Raw genomic sequence first — 23,627 nt, 5'->3', positions numbered from 1 at the left:
CTGCTGCACACGATTCCCCCCCCCCCCCCCGTAACGATCGCACCCGCGCGAGCTTTTCAAACATGGCCGAACCGCCCCAAACGGCAAACGGGTCCGCGCACGGTCACGTTGCCCGAGCACACAAAACGATGCACACCCGCCGGCCGCAGCACGTTACCGCTTACCGCCCAGCGTGACTCAGCGTCGCCGCGCCACCCCAAAATTGGATGCAAAAAGCAATTGGGGGGTGTTCTGCGGCAGAGCGAGATGAGGGGTGGGAAATGCATCACACAGAACACGTTTCGCGCTAGCGCGCTGGTCGCATCGCGCAGCATCTCAGCACCGACATTTCCATGTAAGAAAAGGGGCTGCGCAGCACACACACAAACACGCACACAGAATGGGAGGGGGAGGGGGAGAAGTGGGCGGTGTAGTGTGCACTGGTGCACTCTGTCAAGGTCAGCCCGTTACGGTGCGGTGCTGGTGGTGAGTTTGTTGCAGTGTCACGGCACCGATGAGATGTTTAGTTGCACACACACATACACACAGACACACATCCTCCTAACCCTTCTTCTAATCTCCATCCCACTCCCTCAAAGGTGTGTGTGTGTGTGAGATGCTTTGATTCTAGTGCGATGCATCACCGTGTATTAGACACTGGTTTCGTGGTAGTAGTGGTAGTAATCATCTACTAGTGCACACCACCCGCTGGAGAAGATATCGCATCGCAGTGTGCTTAGAACGCGCACACACACATTCTCGTGCACTGCATACACAAACTGCACCCGCGAAGCTCTCCTAAGCACGCAATACTCTCTCGCTCTCTCTCTCTCTCTGTAGTGCGCCGGAGAGATGATGAGATGATCGATTCCGACTATCGTGTGTGTGGATGGATGGATGGATGGCTGCTGCTGCTGGAGTTAGTGTTTAGCGTTGGTCGCCGCGAATCACTTGCCCCATTATTGTGCACGACTCGCTGCGAAGAAGAAGAGGACACTCCGTGCGTGTGTACACGTGTGTGTGTGCGTGCGTGTGTGAAGAAAGAATTCTGCAAAGCGATAATATTATATCGATCCGTGTGGCTCCAAACGCAGAGCGCGGGTCATGCGAGCCCCCGAAAATGTGTGAGTGATCCAGTGTGTGTGTGTGTGTGTGGATCGTGCCTGAAGAATTTGTGTGATTTAGGTTCCGTTCAAGGCTGTGCACTTGGCTTGCATGTGCAGCTCCCCTCCCTCCCTTTGGCAAGGTCAGTGCAGTGCGCGAACGGGAGTGTAGTTGATGCAAGTTGCGCGTGTTGCGCCTGTGTGCTAGTGAGTGTTCTTAGGCAGCCCAGGGAGCCCCTTATCAGCAGTTCAGCGGTTGAAACACGGTTGACAAGTTTGACAAGAAAAGCAACAAACTATTCTTCGTGTTGAAGAATGCAAAATCAATCGCGAAAGCGATCAAGGTTGAACGACACATATGGTCGTCGTTCGGGCGCAGAAGCTCTTCGTCGTCGCCGTCATCAATTCTCTACGCAAACTACTAAACGCTGCACGAACCAACCAACCGCAAGCTCCCCTCCCCTCCCCCCCCCCTGTCCCTTGCCCCATTAGAGGTCTCATCTCGTTTGGAATTCAATTCGATTCTAACGCGCCGCAAAGAGAATCTTGTAAGAATAATTAGCCCTCGCCCTCATCCGCAACACAGTGCACAGAAGACGCAAGGCAAGAAGGCGCGAATGCGAAGGTAAAAATGGCACGTGTCCCTGCGTTGTTGCGCTTCCCCCAACCCCCTTTTTTGCCACGGGGAACTTAGAACCTTCCCATAGCAGCGAGCTTTTTTTGTTGCACTTTTGTTCCCATCGATACCTGCCGCTGTGTGCAGTCTTTCTTTGTGTGTGTGTGTGTGTGACCATGTGACTTTTCCCAAGATATCGGTTACTGGAGCTTTGTGGAGCTTCCCAATAGGGAGGAGAGAGAGAGAGAAGGGGGAAACGCTAACACAATCTATTTGATGCGCCCTTTTTCGCCCCTGCCTGTGTTGCGCATTTCGCCCCCTTCGCGTGTGCGTGTTAGGTTAAGAGGTGGCTTCTTGAGATGTGCACTATCTGATAAGAAGCGTGTACGGGTGTGCGCAACCTCCAATTCCACCACCTCTTCTCCTCCCTTCGATTCGAGCAATTTCATTCCCGCGGAGCTGTACGCTGCGAGAGCGCCGATTACATAAGCCCTTCTCTCCCCCCTCCCCCTACACTTCTCCTCACGGTCAAGACGAGCGCATGGAAGCAGCGTTCTTGTTCTTGTTCTCGACATGGTAGCGCGGTAGCCGCGACAAAACCGCACCACAGCACAGCCTCCTCTTTCTGGTTTGCCGACGACGATGGCGACGACGACGACGACGAAGGCGACAACTTGCGATGACAGAACAGGCGAGCCGCTTGTGTGTCGGTGCTTAGTTTGCTAGCCAAGAACTATGTCAAGGCATTCTTTCGGCCGCAAATGGTGAAGCCAACGCGTACAGTGCCGCAAGTGTGTGAGCGCGTGTCGGTGCGCCCTGTGCGTACAACACTTGCGCGTACCGATCACCGCTGCCGCCGCCGCCGCGCATGATCATTGGCGCGAGATAGTGACGATCGAAGAATACTAAGTGACTCCGACTCCAACGGCAGCATTGGCCCGCTGAAGGAAGCGAAGAAGAAAGTGGAACATCCTTTCGTGTGTAGCCGTGATCTAGATCATCCTTTTCCATGCGTGTGTGTGACAGTGTGTCAGTTAAAGCTCTCCTTTTCTAGGTGTAATGTTTCCATGCTCGATCTAGCACAACCGGCCCAAGCTACTGTGACAGTTGCCATTTTTTCTCTTCTCTAAACCACAACCACCAACTATGGATGTGGCACCGTCGATGGTGCAACGGTCCGGCGACAAGCTGATAGTGCGCCGGGTGGTAAGCGGCGAGCAAGTACACCTGAGCGACCAGAACCCACCCGTCCAGTCGGACGATGGGGAGTCCACCGACCAGCAGCTGCTGCTCGACCGTTGGCGACGCTTTTCCACCGACGCGTCGGCCAACTACGACGAGCCGCTAACCGATGGGGAAGGAACCCAACCGGGCCCATCGTCCCAAGGGGCGACCGATCACGATCAACAGCAGCAGCAGCTGCCGCAGTGCAAAATCAAGCGCAACTACTCGTGCGGCCGGTGTACTTACTTCACGCAGAACCCGCGCAAATATCTAACCCATCTGCGGGACACGCACGGCGAAAAGATCGTGATCAATGAGTGCAAACGGTGTCTGTACGCGTCGCGCCACTACCAGAAGCTGGTACGGCACATGAAGATGGTGCACGGGTCGGTGGATGGCATTCGGAAGTCGGCGTTCGGTGCGAGCCGGCGCCGGGTGCAGAAGAGCTACGGGGGGCAGATGCATCTGGGGCAGGTTATGCCGGCTGCGGTACCGAAGCTGTCGGACAGTGAGGCACTGACGACGGCGTACGTGCAGCAGTTGGTGGCGTCCGGGTTGCCGAAGTTGCTGGAGGAGATGGAAAAGTCTGGAGCAGCACTGGCGGGTGAGTTGGAACGCGAAAGTGTGGAACTTTCTGAAGATACTGGTGTATGATGATGTGTCTTTCTTTGACAGCAAACTTTGCCCGGGAAGCCTCCACGATCAAGGTGGAATTGGATCAACTAAAACAGTCAATGCCATATTCAGCGGATGAGGTAAGATGAGTTCTTGCAAGAAGTTCTCTTTGCTCAATTCTGAACCATTTCCTTTCATTTTCTAGACCGTCCAAGAGGTTAGCGAAGGTGACAGAATAGACAGCAAACCTTCGGAAGAGCCTAAAAAGCGATCCCGACCAGTGCCTAATCTTATCCCACTGAACATGTCCACATCCACGTCCGGGTCATCGGCGACACCCAAGACGACGCCCCAAAAGTTCGTCAAACCAATTCCCATCGCCGCCCTAAAGGCAGAGAATGGCGAAAGTGATCGAACGCCAGAAGATTACCCGCTCAGCCTGACCAAGCACCAGCAACCCTTGGCCACCCACCCAGACGACATCATGACCAAGTGTATGTACTGTGAGCTGTCGTTCAAGCCGGTCGAAGCACTGGCCAATCACATCAAGTTAGCGCACAAGAACGACCTCATAGCGTTCCTGCTCGCCAACTCCTTCGACAACGCAACGGACGCAGCGGACAAACCGGTCCCACAGCACCCAGCGGAACCCACGGAGCGCACCACGGTCAACGAAATATGGAAACGATTGCTGGAGCGCAGTGCCGAATCTTCGGTACAAACGCCGCGGAAGTACGACGCAGGCGGTAGTAGTGGTAGTGCGAAAGACCTCTCGAACGACACGGACACGGACGATGACAACCGGGAGGAGTCGCATCAGTCGCAAACGTTCTGCGGCGTGGAGACGGCACCCGGGTACGGTGAGGTAACGAACCGGCTGCCAACGATCGATCCAGCAGCCGCTGGTAGGGCTGGCTCCGGCGGCAGCTCCGGTGGTTCCGGACTGATGAAGAAAGTCTTCAAGTGTCCGCACTGCTCGTTCTGGGCGTCGACGGCGTCCCGCTTTCACGTGCACATCGTGGGCCACCTGAACAAGAAGCCGTTCGAGTGTTCGCTGTGCGCGTACCGGTCGAACTGGCGCTGGGACATTACGAAGCACATCCGCCTGAAGACGATACGCGACCCAAGCCACAAGAATGCGGGCGTCCTGATGAACGACGAGACGGGGCGAAGGAACTACACCAAGTACAACAAGTACATCGCACTGATGCAGATTACGGACAAGTAGTGTGTGTCAAGGAGGAAAAGCGATTGATGGATGTTTAATATAGGATCGCTTGTACGAGGCTCTAGCGAGTGTAATCCTTTTATCCTCGTCGTTGCTGATACAAGAGGCTAGCGCAAAAAGGGGGGGAGAGAACGGCGGAAGACCAGACGTAACCAGATTATTGTCCCAAGGAAGCAAGAAAGGACAGGTATATACAACAAAAGCGTACCAGGAAGATGCTAGTGACGGCACACAATCAAAGGATCGTTTTTCGGACTTCCAACAAAAGGGCATCACAGAACAGAGAGCTCGTCTGAAGTGTGTTGAAACGGCACAGAGTGGTTGAAAGTGTATGTGTGTGTGTGTTTTTGCTCTCCTTACATTACCAAATTTACCTTATTGGATGTAAAGCTCTTGGGCGTGCGGTTCTTATATTGCTTTCGCTTCTGCCAGTGTCAAGTTCAACGACGTCCAGTGACGAGACACCATTACATGAAACGTAGACGTCCGGCTGACTTCCCTGACGGGCCCGGGGGTAAGACGAGCTGAGTCCTACTCCGCGAGCAATCAATTCGGCGAATATGCTCATTTCGCTCGGCTGAACGCAGAATTTTCCAACTTGTGCGCCTGTACTTTTGGGAATTTTCCCGCTGGGCCACAACCGCCACCACTTGGCCTTTGCAAGCAACCGTGAAATGTGAAATGTGATGTTTGAGTGACTTCCTCTTCTGCTACGCATCCACCCGGGCCTTCCCCATCCTCCACCCCACTTAACGACCCCACCGAATAGCAATTCCGTCCCAATGTAGCCTTCCAGGACGGGGCGGGGAAAGGTCCCCGGGTTCGACGTTGGAATCATTTTGTTGTCGCTTTGTGAACCGAGTGAACGCATCCGTGTTACCAGTGTGAATGCGCTTTAGTAGTTTAATCATTCCACAGGTGCGCCATTTTTTGAAGATGAGCGTCACCACCACCAGGGCATATGGTATTTAGACAGATAGGAAATATCCAGAACAACAGAGAAGAGAAAAAACACACAAAATGCACTTATGACGTTAGTTTTTAATATTATTCTACATAATACGCACCTTCATCCTACCCTTTCCTACACACACAACCCGTTCGGCAATTCCTTTTGCAATCCGATTGCATGCCAACAATAACAGTTAGACACACAGGTGAACAGGCTAATAAAAAGGTTCGACAAGTAAGACACAGCTGCAGGCATTACCACGGTACAATAGTTCATCGTTTTGTAGGAAGTTGGGAACAGAATCTCATTCTTAATTTATACACCCGTTTTTGCTATGATAGATGTTAATGCGTTCTATGTTGCTGTTGTTGTTTTTTAACATTGTGGGTACAACACTTAAATAATAAATATTGATAAAGAACAAGGCCCGTTATTGAGTGCGTTACTGAGGTGTTACATTCGAAGAAAGACAGTATAAATGTCATTAACACAGTTGTGACATTCGTATTGCATACTGTTAGGCGGTTTTTATTGCAGATTAAATTGTATAGCTCAGACGCAACGATTTGTTTCTTCTGAGGCATTGGGAGTAATCAAAATGATGGAAAACAGCGTTCATAAGAGCGCCATAAGTCCCCAACAAGAGCTCCAAGTGCAAATGATGAATGGAAGCTTAGATTAGCCGCAGCTCGGTATGGAATGCAGCAGCAGAAAAATGTCTTAACCGCTTTAATCCGTCTCGTACAACAGCTGTTCACAAATCCTTTGTACCGACACGAAAGCAACTTCAAATGGAAAGGATATAATTAGTGATACAACCGACACGCCCCTCAGCCGCCTTGCCTCCTTAGAAGATTCTGTACGGTCATTTTCATTAGCTTAATAGGTGCGGAGAGTTTCCATATTGTGCTGTGAAAGCTTTTTTGTGCTCTCGTACTCTATCTGCACCACTGACTTCAGTACCTTGAACAGTTATAGAAATTGGTGCACTCAATGTAATGCATTGCAGACTAGTGCATGCATAGAAAAGCAATGACGCTTTGCTATTCTAGCAACTGTTTATTTTTCTGTTTAAATAAATAATCAATTTCTGCATTCAACTCTTTGGTTTCCAGAGTAAGACTTTAAGAACGGACAACTTGAGGTTCCATCGACAGCTTCTCTATCGTTTTGGTTTGATTGCCTTAATGCTTCACGTCACTAAAGCGAAAGCAATAAATTCAAAAGTGGCAACGTTCACATGCCCCTTTCTCCTTCAAACCATGCAAATGTTCCTGCATTCGTCGTGTGTCTTTGTGTGTGTACATTAGGCAGCACGGTAAAAGAAAAGCAATAATTCACCTCCAAGTGCAATTCACGCCCGTCTGTCAGTGGCAGTGTGCATACGATGCAGCCCCAGCAAGAGTCATGTTTGCTTTTGGCGCAACAGGAGAGAGAAAAAAACAACCACGAAGAATTCTTCTGGTGCACAACTCGGACTAAAACATATATCTGTACATTTATTTGCAGCTTAACCGAAAGCCAAGCAAGAGCAACTCTCCCCTCACTGCTGCACTGCATGAATTTCTTCTCCGGATATCATTTTTCAAGCTCAACCCATGCTCTGCTCGCTGTACGAACAGAAGTAGGTTAAGCTGTCTGCGAGAGATCTTGTGAGTGTGAGAACTGAGAAGCGCAATGGAAGCGCACTACTAACGGAAACTGTTTGAAAAATGATATCCTACTACTATCGGGTTTGGACTGGTAGTAGAATAGAACAGCTTGATGAGCAGGTAGTGTAACCTTACCTTATTGAAATGATGTCGTCCAAAGGTATGGTACAGCAGCTCGTACTCGTGCACAGCCCAGAACAGATCCCAGTCGAACAGTGTCATGTGATAGGCGACGTCCTTGGTCGACAGTGCTTCAAAGTCCACGTCCGGTGCCTCCGTCGGTACTTCCTGCTCGGGCAGGGGGGTCTGCCAAGACGCAAAAAGCAACGAGCATAAGACAATGACAATTAAATGAGGTTCTCGAGTTCTAACTAATGATGAGTCGTGCCATTACCAGCGCGTCCAGATGGTCCTTGGGCGAGACAAAGATCCGTCCATTCAGGCTGAGCGCTGTCGGTACGCTCACGTCGTTGTCCTTGAACACGACGCGCTCGCCGCTCGATTTAACCTCCACCAGGAGCAGATCTTCGGGTAGCCGGGCGATCTGCAGCTTGTCGGCGGCACACGCTTTAATAACCTCGGCCGTGGTGGCCATCGGGAAGCGCAGCGTGCAGTACGTATGATCGGCGCAGTACACACGGAAAATTACTGCGATGAAGAAGGAAACGTCATTAGTTGGATGGGAAAATCACTAGGAGCGATTGATAATTTTCAACCATTTTTTAGTCCACCTTTCAGGGATTGGATTTAGCTACTTGACAGGTAAGGGAAAATGGGCAGTGGAAAGGAAATAATTGCATATGTTCGGAGGAGGTTAAGGGTAAGAAAATTAATTACTATCGTCATCCGGGCGTATAACAGTCTTTGAGTGTGTGTTGCCACTGAACAGGCAGATCGGCTGTCCGTTTGGTGGGAGTTTCCATTTCTGGGTCGCGTTCATCTGGCGGTCCTCCTGTAGGCGGCATCGATTTATCCATATATGCAAGGGCATCGGTCGAAAAAAAGAAGGACGAAAGAAGGGAAAATGCGACATGAAGATGAAGATTTATTTTAAAGCGGTATGTCCTCGTGACTCGCACAAGGTCTCTCACACCCACACACGTTCTTACCTGATATCGGGATAATTGCGTTAGCACGTGATGTATGATGCTCGCCTCCTCTTGCAGTGCCGGTTCCGCCTCAACGTCCGTCGCCAGCTCCTGCAAAGCGTCAAACGCGACAACAACACAGAGGGAAAAAAGGCAAATCAGTGCCATCGTAATGATGAGAAAATAATGCAATTTTATCCCCCGTGAGCGTATGAGGGAAGAGGTAAGAGTCAGGAAGGAAAGAATGATAGGAAATTAGAAGCAAGGCGGTATGTCACAGGCCGGCCCCACCGACATGGGGAGACGATCGTCGCCAACCGGACACGGCTCATGCTACGGGAGATGACAGCACTTCCGGGCAATCCATCAGCGACCAACCTGATGGCCCGGAGCGTTCGAAGCGAACCCGGAGTTCCTCGAGCTTCATCGCGGTGCTTTTTGTCTTTCGGGGAAAGTCTTTCCACCCGGCACATTATTGGAGCGTGAAATATTTGTTGTTCTTTAGCTATGCCTTGTTAAAGTATGAAGCCGGTCGGTGTGATACGTGATTGGGTTCGTTACGTATGAGACTCGTTGCGGTATAAAGTGTCAATCAATCAGGTAGATTATACTGTTCATTAAGTTTGATCGAGTGAGAATTGTGGTGGAAAATATCATAAAAAAATTGGTAATGTGGTAACAACTTGTGGTGAAACGATGAAAACGCCTAAAGCTATGCAACTCGCACTACACACTCACCTCAATAAACTCCACTGCTAGCGGGTCGTCGAACACGGCGTGCCGGACGGCCAGCACCCATCGCTGTATGAACTGCACCACGCGCCGTTTGCTGGTGAGGAAGTACTCCTGGTCCTCCTCGCTCGCCTGCCGCAGGTCAATGTCCGCATCGGCATGGTAGTTGGCAGCCAGCTCGTCGATCAGCAGTGGCGTCGGCATGAAGACGATGTGCGTGAGCAGGAAATCGTCCAGGAACGGATCGTTCGGTCCCGCCTGCCCACCGAGCCGCGTTTCCAGCAGGTGCTCGAGCATTTTCTGGGGCGTGCCGGACATGACCGTGTATCTGAGGCGCGGCACGAAGACATGGAAGGACAGAAAACATGCACCATCAACATACCGGCTCGGATGTGACCGTTGTCTAAATTGTATTCGATTTGTTTCCTTCCCCCGGCACGGTTATCGCCGCTAGCACCGGAAGCGATACAAAAAAAGCACTAGCAGTCTTGGCAGTAAACAAATTTTCTTAATTAAACATGTCCAAGGCGGGCGAGGGGGGAGGCCGAGGCACCATGGACGAGAATATTTAAACTAGAGCACCGGGTTAAGCAAAGCCAGACGTAAAGCAAGATGCCAAAAAGCGAGTTTCTTTTTGGCTGCAATGGACCTTCGCAGAGTTTCGCTGCGCGAGTTTGTGGAAATAGCAAGCGTCCCCCGACAAGAAGCTGTAGCTTCAAGATAAACCAGATTGCTGGCAAACGAGCTGTAGTTAAGTGCAGCGATAGAGAGCCAAGTCCGCTCTTCTCTAAAAAGCTTAATTAGCTAAATGTTTGCTCTGTGTGCTATCTACGTTCCGTTAAAAAAGATGGAAGGCTACTCGGTAAAAGGATAATTAGTTCTCCAAGGATTGTGGCCATTCACAAGAACCCACGATTCACAAGAACCCTTTACTCTTGCGTTTTTTTTTTTGTCTGGGGGTTCATTTTACAGTAGGGTTGGGATCTATGTACATTTTTTTTAGGTTTTTTGTTATGTTTTGGACCAAAAAGTGAAGGAAATGAGCAGATGGCTAGCCATAGTTACGGTGTAAAGGATCTTTTTGGGGTTGTGTCAATATTTGGCAAACAGTCTCCCGTTATGAGATTATAGCGATATGTTTGCCTTCTCTTGATAAAAACTGTATGTATTGAAATGCCCAATACTTCTTCCTACAATAAAGCATTTTGGCATGAAGTTAGATAGTCTCCCGTTATGAGATTATAGCGATATGTTTGCCTTCTCTTGATAAAAACTGTATGTATTGAAATGCCCAATACTTCTTCCTACAATAAAGCATTTTGGCATGAAGTTAGATTTGTACAATTTTGACAATATTTCAACTCTACTCCCGCTAAATATACTTTAAAATATCTGCTACTAGCTTATCTTATCGTTATTGTTAGCGCTTAACAAAGCTACTCTATCGTTAAAAAGGCATAAAAAGATGATGATTGCATACTTTTAGGCAAGATGTCATACATCTTATTTAGATGCGCCTAAATTTATACAGTTTACCTAACAATCATCAGTTTTCAAATTTTTTACAAGTTTTTAGTATATAATTACCCTTTTGAAATAAAAAAAAAATTAAAACCTAGAAATATATTTAAGCCATACTTGAATGCCGAATATCCGCGCTGTTTGGCAACCCGCTCCAGTATTAGTACGTCCTTGCCGTGCTCCTGCAGCCGCAGCGTGTTCGCTTCCACATCGCGCAAGATGCGATTGAAGTGCTCCTTGTCCACGCGCAGCAGATGACAGTTGTTCTCCTTCAGCACGATCGTGGCCGCCCTAGGTTGTTGGTAGTTGGTTTTTACACGTGTGCGCCCAAAGTAATTAGACCCATGGTTTTTTGTTTTGTTTGCGTGAGGTGCCGATAAATATTAAGGTTGCCGAGCCGTGTTTCCGCCACAGTGGGGTAAGTATATGTGTGTATGTGTTTTATTGCGAATCCCAGCCGTAAGGGGAAAGCGGTAGAAAGATAAGAGATAAAGTATTGCGTCAACATCATTAGCAATGCGAATTAGTGGCGTTAATGCTAAGGTTATGTGGTGTAGAGAAACGGTACGATTAGCGAAGGTTAGCTTTTATGTCTATCCGAGAGGCAGAAGAGAGTGTTGTTACGCGCCTACAATCAAGAAGAAGGGCTAAATAAGGAATGGTCATCAATTTCCACTCACCTGGGTGCATCGTTGATGAGGGCCAGCTTGCCAAAGTCGTCCCCTTCCTTGAGCGTCGCGACCGTGCCCTTGCCGTGGATAACTACGTCAACGGAACCTTTCAGCAGGATGTACCACGATCGTCCCTCATCGCCTTGGTTGAATACTGAAATGTGGAACAGCAAAGCAATAAGTCATAGGAAAAGGTGTCGAATTCTTGCCGGCTCACACTCAAGAAATTGGCCACCGCGATTCTTTTGTGAAATGTACGCAAACGGATTCTTCCTAATTGAGTTCATCCTAAATAAGAACGGGATGTTCTTGTTTCTACTAATGATCTTATATTGCTTTACACTAAATGCCTAGCTAATAATGCAAATAGCCACAAGTCAACATCATTAACCTTTCATTTGTATGTTTCTGCAATAAGAACAGTTCTTTGTGCTCTGTTCTCTGTAACTTTAGTTAAACTTGGCTCTCCATTTCATGCAATTCAGCTACCCCCCATATGATATCTCAAATATCATACGTTCATTTTAACATGCAAGGAAAGACCATCATCACTGCATTCCTTTCCGTGAGCGCCCTCAACTGATTGACGGGGCACTGGTCGCGTTGACGGTTGCACCGTGGTTGAGTTTTGCGAAGCAAGAAGAAATTTATGACATTCCTTGGAGTAGAATAATTTATAGTTTCATAAGCCCGGCAAAAGTGTGGGATCGTCAGACCCGAGCTTCCGGTGCAAAAGAGGGAAACGAGCAACGGGACACGAAGGGCGATAATAAATGCTGCTCGAGTTTCCTTCGTTGAGCGATCTGTGCCAACCCGGGGACGAATGCGTACACGTCGAGAGGTTTTAATTAATGGGGAATGTTTTCATGTGAACTATTAAATTTATTCACTTGCCTCGCACGTGCAACCTCTGATGTGTGACTTTTGCCGTGCAGATTCCGGCTTTCCGGCGGAGAGAATACTAGGTAGTAGCTTATATTTCGAAACAGGTTGAAGAAATATGTAGTATGGACATGGTTGGTTGATGAGATCAAACGTTCTTCAGCATAGTATCTTTACAAGAAGCGCCTAAATGTATGCAACACTGCATGGCAAAACCTGTTTATTATAAGCTTGTTGGTATCGTTACACACAGTTTTTATTAGTTTTCAGGCACTAAATTTAACTAAAAAACCACAAAAATATTTATGTGAATATTCCGGCTAAAAGTTCTTGTTTACGAACGTCTACACATATGGTCTCGATGTTTGTAAGGAAAACAGCCTGCAAAACATGTTACAAAGCAACCTTCCCAGCCTTCGTTGCTAATTTGAATGTTACTTCCACTTTTTTCTCATTTTATTTTTGAACAAATTTCACTCGCAAAGCAAAAAGTGAACCAAAAGAACAAATAAAACAGTATGGAAAGCTCTTTTTGTCGGCCTCTATTAGTTTCTAGCTACAGTCAGCAATGTGTCTACCAACCTGCAGCTGTGAGTTTGATCCCTACGATCGTTTTTTTGTGTTTGTCCAATCTACATGTACGTGTGCAGGAGTTTTCCTGCAGCAGTGTGAAAGTTTTAACAAGGTCGAACCCTAGAAAAACAGCCAATGAATAATGATGAGCGCTCTCCGCTACCCTTAACCTCACGGGCGACCCCTATTCCGATCTTCTAGATCCTTGTTTGCGTTTGTACAAAAACGTTAAACCGCTTCGTTGCCTATCCGGGGGGTTACAAGTCAAACATGGTCCCTTGGGGGGCGAAATGGGGAAGAGATCGGATACGCCGGCATGATGATTGATGGATGTTGTAGAAGTAAAAGCCGTTTTTTTTTACAAAATGGTGATATGTTTTGTCCAAAAAGGTTGAATCTGCCCTGCACCGCGCGCTCGTTAGCTTGTACGGGGTCGTGTGTTAATCAGAATTGTCAATTATCTAGCAACACAGGTTGTATGCTATAAGCTGCTTTTTTGTCGCTTTGTTTTGATCGTATCAGAGGCATATGTGGATAGGAAAGGCGAACAAACGTCGCAAAAGAACCCCCGATGTCAATAGTATCGTCTCCGCACGTAACAGAACACTTCTGGAAAATTGGCGAACAACCCGAATGGGCCACCTAATGAGGTGGAAAATTAAAATATCAGTCCCACTACGGGTAGATGTGTCACGTTTGCGTGCGTGTGTGTGTGTGTGATTTGGGGTGTAGCAAACGAACAGACGGAAGACGGTCTTTAGTGTCTTAAGAACCGGCAGCATAGAACAATGTCATTAGTCGAGCGCAAATAACTGCAGACGAACGAACACGGGGCTGCTCCTTTTGGAAGAAGGAAGCAAAAGTTTCTCGGAAGCTAAACTTATACACAGGTACTAATACTTACATACGGTGCCGGCATGTGCGTGCGCTTCGAAGACGATAATGGAGGCCAGCTCACGCTTGATGGAGGTTGACAGGTGCGATAGGGCGGCGATATGTAGCAGCTCCTCGTACACGAGCTCCAGCTCTTCCTGCGTTCGTTCGTGCGATCTGCGGACGGGAGAAAGGAGCGACGGGGAATAGTTTTGAAAGCTGAAGTGGGCTTGATTATGTGTGCCGAAATGTAACAAAGAATGTGTAAACGTTTGGTTCATTTGAAAGTGTAATTTACGCATACGAGCGCCGATGTCTACCGAAGGCACTATCCTTGGAAGCAGGGAGAGAGAGAACTGACTCACACACGCTCACGCAGGGAACAGTGAAGATGTATAATTCTCTAATTAAGGACAGCTGCCATTAACAATTCAACAAATTTATTCGAGCACCTTTCAGGCCGCCCTGCTCCGTCCCACAAGCGACCCACATGTCAATCTTCTTAGTGCCCTCAAACTCTTCAAAAGGATTCTCGCCAACAGGTCTCGCCAGCTAAATTGTTCCCGGAATGCGAAGGCGGGCACTTTACTTTGCAAAATCAAAGGCATCTTGTTCCCGCATTCTAAGCCACTTGCTCTCAAAGTGGGAGTTTTAATTTCAATACAATATTTGCACTATTAACACGGTTCGCACTTACAGCTCTGGTCGGTCGGTTGGTCTGGTCACACGATAAACGGTGCCGGAGGGAATGGGCGAATGGGGAAGGTAAACAGGCAGCAAAGTTTGGGTCAACATTCAACTCGTGCCAATTAGCGATTTGTGTGCGAGCAAAAGTTTGAAATCAAAGCGGGAAGGCAATTTATTAAATTTAATTGGACGCGTTCGGTGGATGACGGTAGGGCAAGTTTTCGTAGGAAATTATTTTTAAATTACACTGAAAGCAAAGAGCATGAAAGTGGTGTGCATTTCGCTGAAATTTCATTTCCTAATTGGCTAGCATTTGTTGGGAGTTTTATTTATCGGCGCTTTAAAAATCAAATCAAATTATTGAACGCCTTTCGTTATGCAATTTGTATGGCAAAACGACACTTTTCACAATATTTGACAATTTAAGTATAATATCTCAGACTTTTCAGGCATTTTACCATGTAATATTCGTATGAGCTCTTAACGTAGTCTGTTAAAACCTCTTTTGCTAGAAGAACTCAAGCTCATAATTTACAGTCAGTAGAAACTATAACTCCAACTCCAACAAGAAGCCATATCTTTTGCAAACGAAATGATGGCACATATATCCAGTGATGCATAAAACCGTGCACACCATATATATCTCGCTCTCTCTCTCGTTCGCAGCACTGCTCCACTTGGACCCTTTACGATGGTGCTTTAGCGGAAGAAATATACACTTCGCTACAGTCTAACGTCATGGCAGCTCATCCCTCGATGGCATAACATAATATAACATTCGATAAAGCTATCAGGAAGCGGGGTGTTGTAAAAACACTATCCACCAGGCTCCTCCCTTGCACACACTCTGCTAGCAGATCCATTTCTCAATCGACCCCATACAACACGGGGCGACTAAATTGAGTCTTGCACCATTCGCCATTTTACACGCATTTTCCCACGCCCGGTGGCCGTCGTTTGGCAGAGTGGGGGAACTGGAAATGCATTCCCGGAAGAGTTTACGGTGCAAAAGTAGTGGTCGAAAATTGAGTTATAAAACTCAAAAGGATGAAACCCGGAAAGGAGAGTAGTTTTACACGGTTTGGTCGCCAGTCGTACGTGCTGTAATAAAATTGCCATCAACAGCACGATAAAGTAACACCGAAAATGCGCGCCAGGCGAGATGTTTAAAGTCAGTGTTGGAGTCAGTTGCGTACATTTCCTTCTTCCGGAAGTATCAAACACGATTGAGTGGATAAATATACGTAAATAAGTAAACAGTTTGGATAGGTTAAAGGAAAACCGAAGCGATCTTCTGTACACACACAAAGTGCTACATTATAATTTCAAATGCAACAATAAACAACGAACCCATGTTCGTTGGACACGGCGATAAAACTGCTGCAATGGTGTTAAAATGTCCGAAAAGTATGGTAAACAGTAGCAGTTGAGGGACTGTGAACACTTACACATACGGGGATAAAAAAAGGATAAAGGTACTTACGGTTTCCGCAGGATCATACGGAGCGTTGCATCCGGGCCGCGATGCAGCAGCGCCGGAAGTGCCTCCCGGATGTGTTCGTTCGCGTGGTTAACATCGTCGGACGTGGGCGCACCGCCGGCCGTACCGTCCTCGTCCGACTTGAAGCGATACAGAAAGCACTTGTCTTTGAACGGTTGCTCTTTTGCCACTGTTGTAGTAGAAGTAGGAGAGGAAAAAAAGAAGAGCCAGTAGTGAGCGAAAGAAATAGGTAAAAAACTACACTTCAGCTCGCAGGTTTTCACAGGAATCGTCGTAAAATGAAGAGGGATGCTCACAAAAAAGGACACCGCTACGGAGCGCACCACTAACAGCAACAAAAAGCATACGAAAACTGCTGAAGTAACAGAAAAGCGGACGAGCGGAATGCTTGAGCATGGTGCTTGCTGACATCGTTGGATCGGAACGGACCGGAAGTGGATGTTCAACAAAACCCCTTTTTGCAACAGATACCGGATATCGCTATCCACGAACGAGCATGCAGGTAATGCACAGTAATGAGGATTTCGTGTGCTTTTTTTTTTGGGGGGATGGTAAGTAGGTTAGGGCAGAACAAAGGAGCCGCGTTTTGCCGCGCAGGGACAGTTTAACGTAACCGCAAGGAAATGCTTACCGTGACACAGGACGCCTTCCTCCAGCAGCGCCTGCCACATGCCGGCGGCCTGCGTTCGCGTGTGCACGATCGGCGAGAGATTCAGCAACCATTCGACCAGCTCCGTGCCGGGAGCGCATTTCCTTATGAATTTTCCACCCACCTAAGGAGCGAGAAAACAACAACAACAAACAGAGGTGCCATAAGTAACGATAACGAATTCGGTTGTGTTGTCGGTTTTGTGTTTTTTTTTCTATTCTTCATTATACACCGAACGCCACAAGTGTTTGGGAGGTTTCATGTTTTTGTTTTTGACCGAGGTGTTGGGGGCCGTTAAGTGTGTTGCGTGTTTGGATCATATCACACAGCAACACAGTACCACCACAACGGCATAACAGATTGGTCTCCTGGGATGTGTGTATGTGTGTTATTTTGGGAGGTGAATGTGGCCGGCAGTGGTGAGGGTTTTGCGCCTTACTTACCTTTCGGTCCTTTAAACAACTTGTATTGTCTGACACTAGGAGAGTACGGAGGGCCCAGCCCATGCGGGACATTGCGGGGCTTGGTATCTGCAATGGAGTGTGGAAGGAAGGTGGGAATTTATTAAGGATATTTGGTAACATTTAACAGAAACGTTCATTTGGAATAAGAATGATGTTTACACAAAACGCATGTATGCAATCAGTTTGACACGCCTCAATAACGTTTGTTGGGAACAAAGCATCTGATGACATAGGAGGATATTGTGTCGCAAATTGCATACATTCGGGCGCAGGACATTAAGGCGTACAATATTACGTCATATTACGCATGGTTGATCGAAGTTAAACCCTCCTAAGGGCATACCCCATGAGTATAGGCATTGCTTAACGAAACGCTATTTAAGTTTATCTTAAATCACTCAATTTTGCAATAGATTGTGTGAGTAAAATTAATCATATCGATGAACATTTTTTTCATTTTTTGCCTTTGCAATAACTTTCTCTGAATGCCTTACAAAGGAAGAGAGCTGGAACCTTTTATTACCGGTCTAACTGGACTCTGTGGGACGGTTTGAAGCCTATTTTAGTAGACCAAAAGGATCCGTGCCGTGGTTGGGGAAGAAGTTAATGCTACCCCATTTCGCATTGGAGAAAGACATTCCACGACAATCGCTAAAACAATATCGTTAACATTTTGCTTTACCCATATGATTGAGATGGAATGCCGTTGTTATCTACCGTTTTTCTGAAGAAGCCAGCAAGGAAACACATTTGCATATGTTAAGGTCGGAATGGAGGTAAATGTGTGTTTAAACAAGCGTACAAACAAATGCACACGGCACACTAGAGTGCACTAGAGCGATAGAGATGGAAACGGTAAGCAATCAAAACCGCAACTGAAGTGATCCGAAGGAAACGTCCCCATCAAAACAGGGTAGCTCGCTTACCGCCCCAAAACCCCACCACAACAAAAGGGGTTTTCTTACTTCCGGGCCGCTGCAACGGCAACCCGGCTGATCGTTACGGTTTTTACGAGATGGCCATAAAAGGACCGAAATGAACGTTAATTGTGTTTAATGTGGTGTGCAAAAGTTTTACCACCAAGTTTTGTTTTATGGGACGCTCTGGTCTGCGTTTTTGTTGCTGCGGGTTGGGTTGGTTTTTGAGGATTGAGACGGCCACACACTCTGTGGTTTTTTTGTGATGGTAGAGTTTTACCGTACAACAAAGCCCATAATTTACTTTGAGATTTGGAAAACAATTTGAAGGATTTCTGGGGGGGAGGAGGTAGACTGGATGGCAGTGGTATGTGAGATAGGGGCCGGATTTGTTGGTCAACCCAAGTGGTCAGACGAACTGGTCTGCAGAACCAAAACCCAAATCAAATGCACGTGGATTCACATCAAACAAGCACGACTTTAAACAAGAAATTTTGTCTTTATTTCAGCATGAGCTTCTAAACGCCTAATGGTATGCAATTTGGTAACATTTTGTGTACTAAAAGTAGATTAAAAAGCGACTATTTCATTTGTGCTCAAAAATAGGAATTAAACTGAGGAAATAGTTGATACAATTTTAAATTTTAATTAAAACACCAATCTCACTAAAATATCTGAGTATTTCAATACATCCCATTCCACAGCAAAGACAACACTGAAAATTGAATTATGCTATCGCTAATGCGAGACAAGAATCACCACACAGCTCACGCTTAAAGCTGACGTGTTGGTTTTAAACTTTTGCCTTTTCCTCAAAATCACGTTCCGGCCAGTGACACCAGTGGCAGGGAAATCACCGACTCGGTCTTTGTTACGAACGGGCTTCGTACAGCACGGGAAAGTTTGACCAAGCTCCGACGGTGCCGTGGGGCTGCGGTTGGTTGCTAACTTTCCGGCAACAAGTCAATGGCCCACCCTCCTCACATGCTCACGCTCACGAGTAAGCCAAGGCTTGATAAAGGGGAAAACTTTCCCTTCGATAACTTTCTGGCAAAGAGCCTTTCGCCAGAACACGCTTACGCTTCGCACTCTGCTGCTCCTTCATCGGCGCCTTTTTGCGGTATTTAATGGAGGCTTCAGTAGAGAGGATTAATACACGCACAATGCACCTTAGCGGTCGTCCGCGGAAGCCCGTTTGTGAAGTGGATTAATTGAAATTTCAATCACGCAGCGTCAATGAAATGAAGTAAAAGTTGGAGCGCGCGCGAGGAAAGCTATATTTTATCAATTTCCTTTCCTTTATGATGCGAATATTTGCCCAGCGTTTATCCGAGGATTTGGCTCAGCTTTTTCTAGGAATATGGCACTCACGGGGCGATTGCGTACTGGGTGAAGACAAACTTTGGTCCCTCGCTTCACATCCTTTCCACATCCGGGTTGGCACCCCAGCAAGCATCGTTGATTGGATGCTATCTCTGCATGAAGATTTCTTCATTCCTAGCCGACACATCCTACCGGGATATGCTGGTTAAAATGCAAATCTAAACGATTAAATATTGATCTACATCCATTACGGAGCAGTTTTGAGTAGAACCGTCCTGCAGTGACTGGTGCAGCAATGTGCAAACTCGTCCACAATCACGGTAGAATGTCCTTAAGGACCTCTTCTTCTCGGTCACACAACCACCAGCCGTGAGATGTGAGCTACCAACCTAACTAACTCCAAACGATCGCTTTTTTACCTTTCGCTCTGTCAATCAGTCCATTCGATCGGAAAACCTCCGGAACGGGTATTTGTGGTTGGCTCGCTCTTGCAGTGTCCTCCAACTGCATTCTCGTTATGCTAGTCGCAACATGTCACTGGGAGAAAGCTCGTAGAGCGACGGATAATAATACCGGCTGCTACCAAAGCACACTGTCTGTAATAACACCCTCCTCGGCAGTGCGTTTTTCATTCCTACAGCTCGGATGAACCCATCAGCAGCACCTCGTAAACCTTTCCCCAAGCAAAGAAAACCCCATCACCACCGCTGCTTCGTTGCTGCAGCGTTGTGGTCGATGAGATTTTATCATTTTAATTGGTTTTCGATTGCACTCAATTGATAACTGCATTCGGGAGAAGAATTCTTCGTCCGATGGAATTCGGTAGAAGGAGGAGGAAAAGGAGCTGCATCGTTTATTTATGCCAGAGCATTCCGGAGCGCTGTCTCTAGCGCAGAGCAGGATTAAGACAGAGGGAAAAGGGTTTGAGTGTATGATCTCTAATTGGTTTTGAACCACCGTATCATTACATATTTAGTGTGTTTGGATAAAAAAGAATCATATGGATAATGGTTATTAGAAACACGATTGGAAAGGCACGTATTCAAAGCTCAATGCTGGAATTAAAATATCCTAAATTTATGCAATCTACATGACAAATATACGATATTAGGTGAGTAGCGCCACAGTGCCAAACAAGATATTGATTTTCAAAATCATTTCAGAAACCTAGTATGGAAAAATCGCCAACAAGTTCATCAACAGCTTGTCCATATTTTAATTAACCACGAGCGACGGAACCTTAATTTTGTCTAGCTCCTTTTCTTGCTAATAACAATAAAAAAGATATTAAACCTTAGCCAGATTGAAAATAATCATTTCTGCACAATGTTTATGGCTCAGTTTAAAGTCAATCCAAAACGTTCAGCTGTGATTAATCTCATCACCAATCTAATCTACCACCACGCAAACAAAGCTGGACGCTGTTGAATTGTGCTTCGCGGTTTCGCTGTTCCACACCCGCGAGGGTGCACCTACACCGTCTCTATCCCGTTAAAACAAATTTGTAAACATAATTAAAGCCTCGCAGTGGTTTTGCTTAATGACAAAGTGATAATTACGTGACACATTTCGTTCACCCCAATGAGCAGAACGTGACCCGCACGAACGTGAACTTAGCGTTTCCCATTTCGTATGCTCTCCCACTTATTGGCGCACCCAAATCTCCCCAAACTCCAACGCTCTGAAAGCTCGGGAGGGATTTTATTCCGATGTAATATAGCGTCAAATTGTAAAATCGAGCACACGCACAGAGCACAGAGGAACAAAAAACGGACAGTGAAAAGTGAGGTGAGACGGTTTAGCAGAAAGCAACAAACCACAAACCACCGTAGCGGTGTGGCGTTGGTTTTGCAAAATTGCAACCGTGGCTTAAATGGCGTGTCCGGCGGGCGCAAATGGCCACACGAAGGTTTTCATCGGCAACCAAGCGACGTCTCGCCGCAGCAGCGAATCATGACGCTGCTGATGATGATGATGATAATAATGTGGGCGGATGGAGGTCCTCTTTGCCCACCACAGCCGACGCTGAAGATGACAGCGACGGCTTCGGGCAAAGGGAACCAATAAAACAATCCGGCGACGATAACGGACGCTGGGAACAATAATTAGCATTCGTACGTATCCGCTCTACGCCCTGGTGTTTTGGTTTTATTGGCGTTAAGAGCTGCTCCTGCGAAGCTTGTACCGAGGGCTGATTGTATTTTTGGCCGTTGCCTAAGGCTTCCGGACGGCGACTAACGGCAGACAAGCGATGTGCCACGTTTAACGGCCGGATAAGGCGTCTGGGCAAGGAAATTGAAGATAAACGAACAATTCAGAAGAGGCTACAACACACACAAAAAACACCCTCTGGAAGCCTGCCTGTAAAGCAAATCCTAAGCTGCTCTCGTTGATTTCATTGTCCACACCCACAGCAACGCCCACTGCGAGGTTGGTTGGTGGGGAAAACGATGAGGAATGGTCCTTACCACCCCCACCCCACGCTCATTCGCCTCTTTAATAGCTTCGATCTGTCCGACGGATAACGGGATGGGGCGACGGTTTTGGAAACTTTGCCCAAACCTGCAGTTGACAATGATTGCGGTTCGTCAGGGCTTTATCTGGCTGGATGGTGTTTTTCCGTGTAGCAAGGAAGGGGATGATTTGATTTCCACCGATAGAGAGCCAACCGCATTTAAAATGAACACCGGAGTGGAAGCGTTTGTTTTTGCCTTGCAAATGCTTTCGGCCACCATCGCGTCACCGTGGTTCTCTTTCTTAAAACGCACACCCCGTATCAGCGTAATCCGTGTAACCAAGATTTATGGCACCATTATGACTGGAACGGTGTGCGCGTTGTGGATAACGGTTTTCCGCGCCTAAAACGGGCAACAGCTTTCGGCCAGGTGTGCGTGTGTGTGTGCGGATTGTGTTTTACGTCACGTTGAACAACGGCGGCGGCGGCGGCAATCGATGGAATTTATGCGATTTCGTTGTGCCCATTTGCGGAATCGTTTCAGTTCGCGCGGTAAGCATTTGAGTGCTCGGAGGATTATTATGCTTTGTCTTATGATTGCGACTAAGCAAGGCAAATGAACAGCTCAAAATGGGTTTGAACAAGCTTAACATTCGGACACAGTTTAAGTGCTTTTTGCTCTGTCGATAGCATACATTTAGGCGACAAAGCGCCTTAAATTATGCAATTAGCTTGATTAAAAGTGCTTTAATCAGTATTAATTGCCATTTAAATTTGAAATCAAAAGACAAGTTTGAACACGTGATGAAATAGCGACTCGAGTGCTTCTTCCACGTGTATATTAATGCAATCCTAATCCTAACCTAACTGCTACAGCAAACTATGGACACCATTAGACCCATTAGAAACGCATATGCTGTGAAATTCCAGTAGGATAAAACTCGTTTTTTTGCCATTCACAAGTTGTTTGTTTATCCATTGCATTACTTTTTCCCATCCGTTCTCCTTCCTGGATGGATAGAAATCCTTCAATCCCGCGTAACAACTGTTGCTGCGGCACAACGTGCTTTTTTAATGGCCGCAAAACGCCATTTGCAGCACGGTGAACCCAAGCGCTGGGACAATCGCACAAGTGAACGCACGTACAAGCTTACCTCCGTAATTGGTGCGGCAGGATTTGGATGATCCGGGCTGAGCTGCTTTTTCGTTGGCGACGGTTGCTGCTGCACGTTCGTCTGGACCGTGCTGGTCGTCTGCATGCTCTGACCAAATCCTGTTTGTGAAAGAGCGGGAGAGAGTGAAAAAAGCGAGTAAAATAAAGCGACTAAAAGCATGAGGCAGAAAAATAGTGCTCCCGTAGGATTAATAAATGTGTGCTGCTCTGCGTTACGGATCTTGCTTCCGATATACTCATGTAACGGTTTGATTACTTTGGAGATCTTTTCAAGAACAACGTTAGACTTTTTTTAGAGATGACTTAAATTAATTTAAACCTTTTAATAACATACTTCAATATCTGACACCCAATCGATCTGATGCATTTCAAAGTTTGCAGAACTTGTCCATCATTTTCAATCAATGCTACTTTATTTCCTGTCAGGCTCAAATCGCAACCGCTGCTCATCCAATCTAGCCACACGCTTGGCATAAATGGTACGAGGGGAAATGAGTTTTCTCGCACCCGCAAATGAGTTTGCCTAAACAACGACGCTAATCCTGCTCGACCATATTAGTCGGTTTGCATTTCTGAGCGCGCTGAGGCGAAAGCATTACCTTTTGGGGGGGGGTGGGGTGGAAAAATCATTAGCGTTCGGAAATGCAGCCGCGGTTTACAAATCGTATGCAGGTAATTACGCAGCTTCACTTGGGCTGTCGAAAATTGGAATTCCATTAACGGGTGGAAAATGATTACAAACGAAATT

The 23,627-nt window shown here is 47.0% G+C and overlaps 2 protein-coding genes across 16 annotated transcripts in view; one reads left to right on the top strand and one right to left on the bottom strand.

The window, feature by feature from the left end:
- The window catches only part of LOC120894130 (rap guanine nucleotide exchange factor 4), a 105,969-nt gene that overhangs the window by 5,772 nt on the left and 76,570 nt on the right, over positions 1-23,627 (bottom strand). For 11 of the 12 annotated variants that reach the window (XM_040296515.1, XM_040296516.1, XM_040296518.1 and 8 more), the window contains 12 exons: positions 22,860-22,978; positions 16,990-17,076; positions 16,529-16,670; positions 15,880-16,066; positions 13,741-13,886; positions 11,391-11,535; positions 10,828-11,001; positions 9,196-9,517; positions 8,479-8,568; positions 8,207-8,321; positions 7,764-8,017; positions 7,505-7,675 (listed from right to left, as the gene is read on the bottom strand). In XM_040296515.1, coding sequence (XP_040152449.1) covers positions 7,505-7,675; positions 7,764-8,017; positions 8,207-8,321; positions 8,479-8,568; positions 9,196-9,517; positions 10,828-11,001; positions 11,391-11,535; positions 13,741-13,886; positions 15,880-16,066; positions 16,529-16,670; positions 16,990-17,076; positions 22,860-22,978 — 1,952 coding nt within the window. The remainder of the gene's footprint in view (positions 1-7,504; positions 7,676-7,763; positions 8,018-8,206; positions 8,322-8,478; positions 8,569-9,195; positions 9,518-10,827; positions 11,002-11,390; positions 11,536-13,740; positions 13,887-15,879; positions 16,067-16,528; positions 16,671-16,989; positions 17,077-22,859; positions 22,979-23,627) is intronic. The other variant, XM_040296520.1, reaches the window with a different exon arrangement.
- Positions 905-6,141, top strand: LOC120894131 (ikaros family zinc finger protein). 4 transcript variants are annotated; one of them, XM_040296530.1, is made up of 4 exons: positions 905-1,103; positions 2,753-3,526; positions 3,598-3,677; positions 3,743-6,141. In XM_040296530.1, exons 2-4 carry the CDS (start codon positions 2,845-2,847, stop codon positions 4,763-4,765), a joined length of 1,785 nt encoding a protein of 594 aa, XP_040152464.1. In that variant the 5' UTR covers positions 905-1,103; positions 2,753-2,844; the 3' UTR covers positions 4,766-6,141. The 4 variants fall into 4 exon arrangements, with proteins under 4 accessions (XP_040152464.1, XP_040152465.1, XP_040152463.1 ...); XM_040296531.1 differs by having other exon boundaries at positions 905-1,115; XM_040296529.1 differs by having other exon boundaries at positions 905-1,225.

This window comes from Anopheles arabiensis, chromosome 2 (genome assembly GCF_016920715.1).
Source record: "Anopheles arabiensis isolate DONGOLA chromosome 2, AaraD3, whole genome shotgun sequence".
Lineage (NCBI taxonomy): Eukaryota > Metazoa > Arthropoda > Insecta > Diptera > Culicidae > Anopheles > Anopheles arabiensis.
This window is presented reverse-complemented; position numbering and strand designations above follow the sequence as displayed.

Coding starts and splice junctions, on each gene's coding strand:
- LOC120894131 (XM_040296530.1), top strand. CDS start 2,845: ATGGATGTGGCACCGTCGATGGTGCAACGGTCCGGCGACAAGCTGATA. Junction 3,527..3,597: donor GTCTGGAGCAGCACTGGCGG/GTGAGTTGGAAC, acceptor TTTCTTTGACAG/CAAACTTTGCCCGGGAAGCC. Junction 3,678..3,742: donor TGCCATATTCAGCGGATGAG/GTAAGATGAGTT, acceptor TTCATTTTCTAG/ACCGTCCAAGAGGTTAGCGA.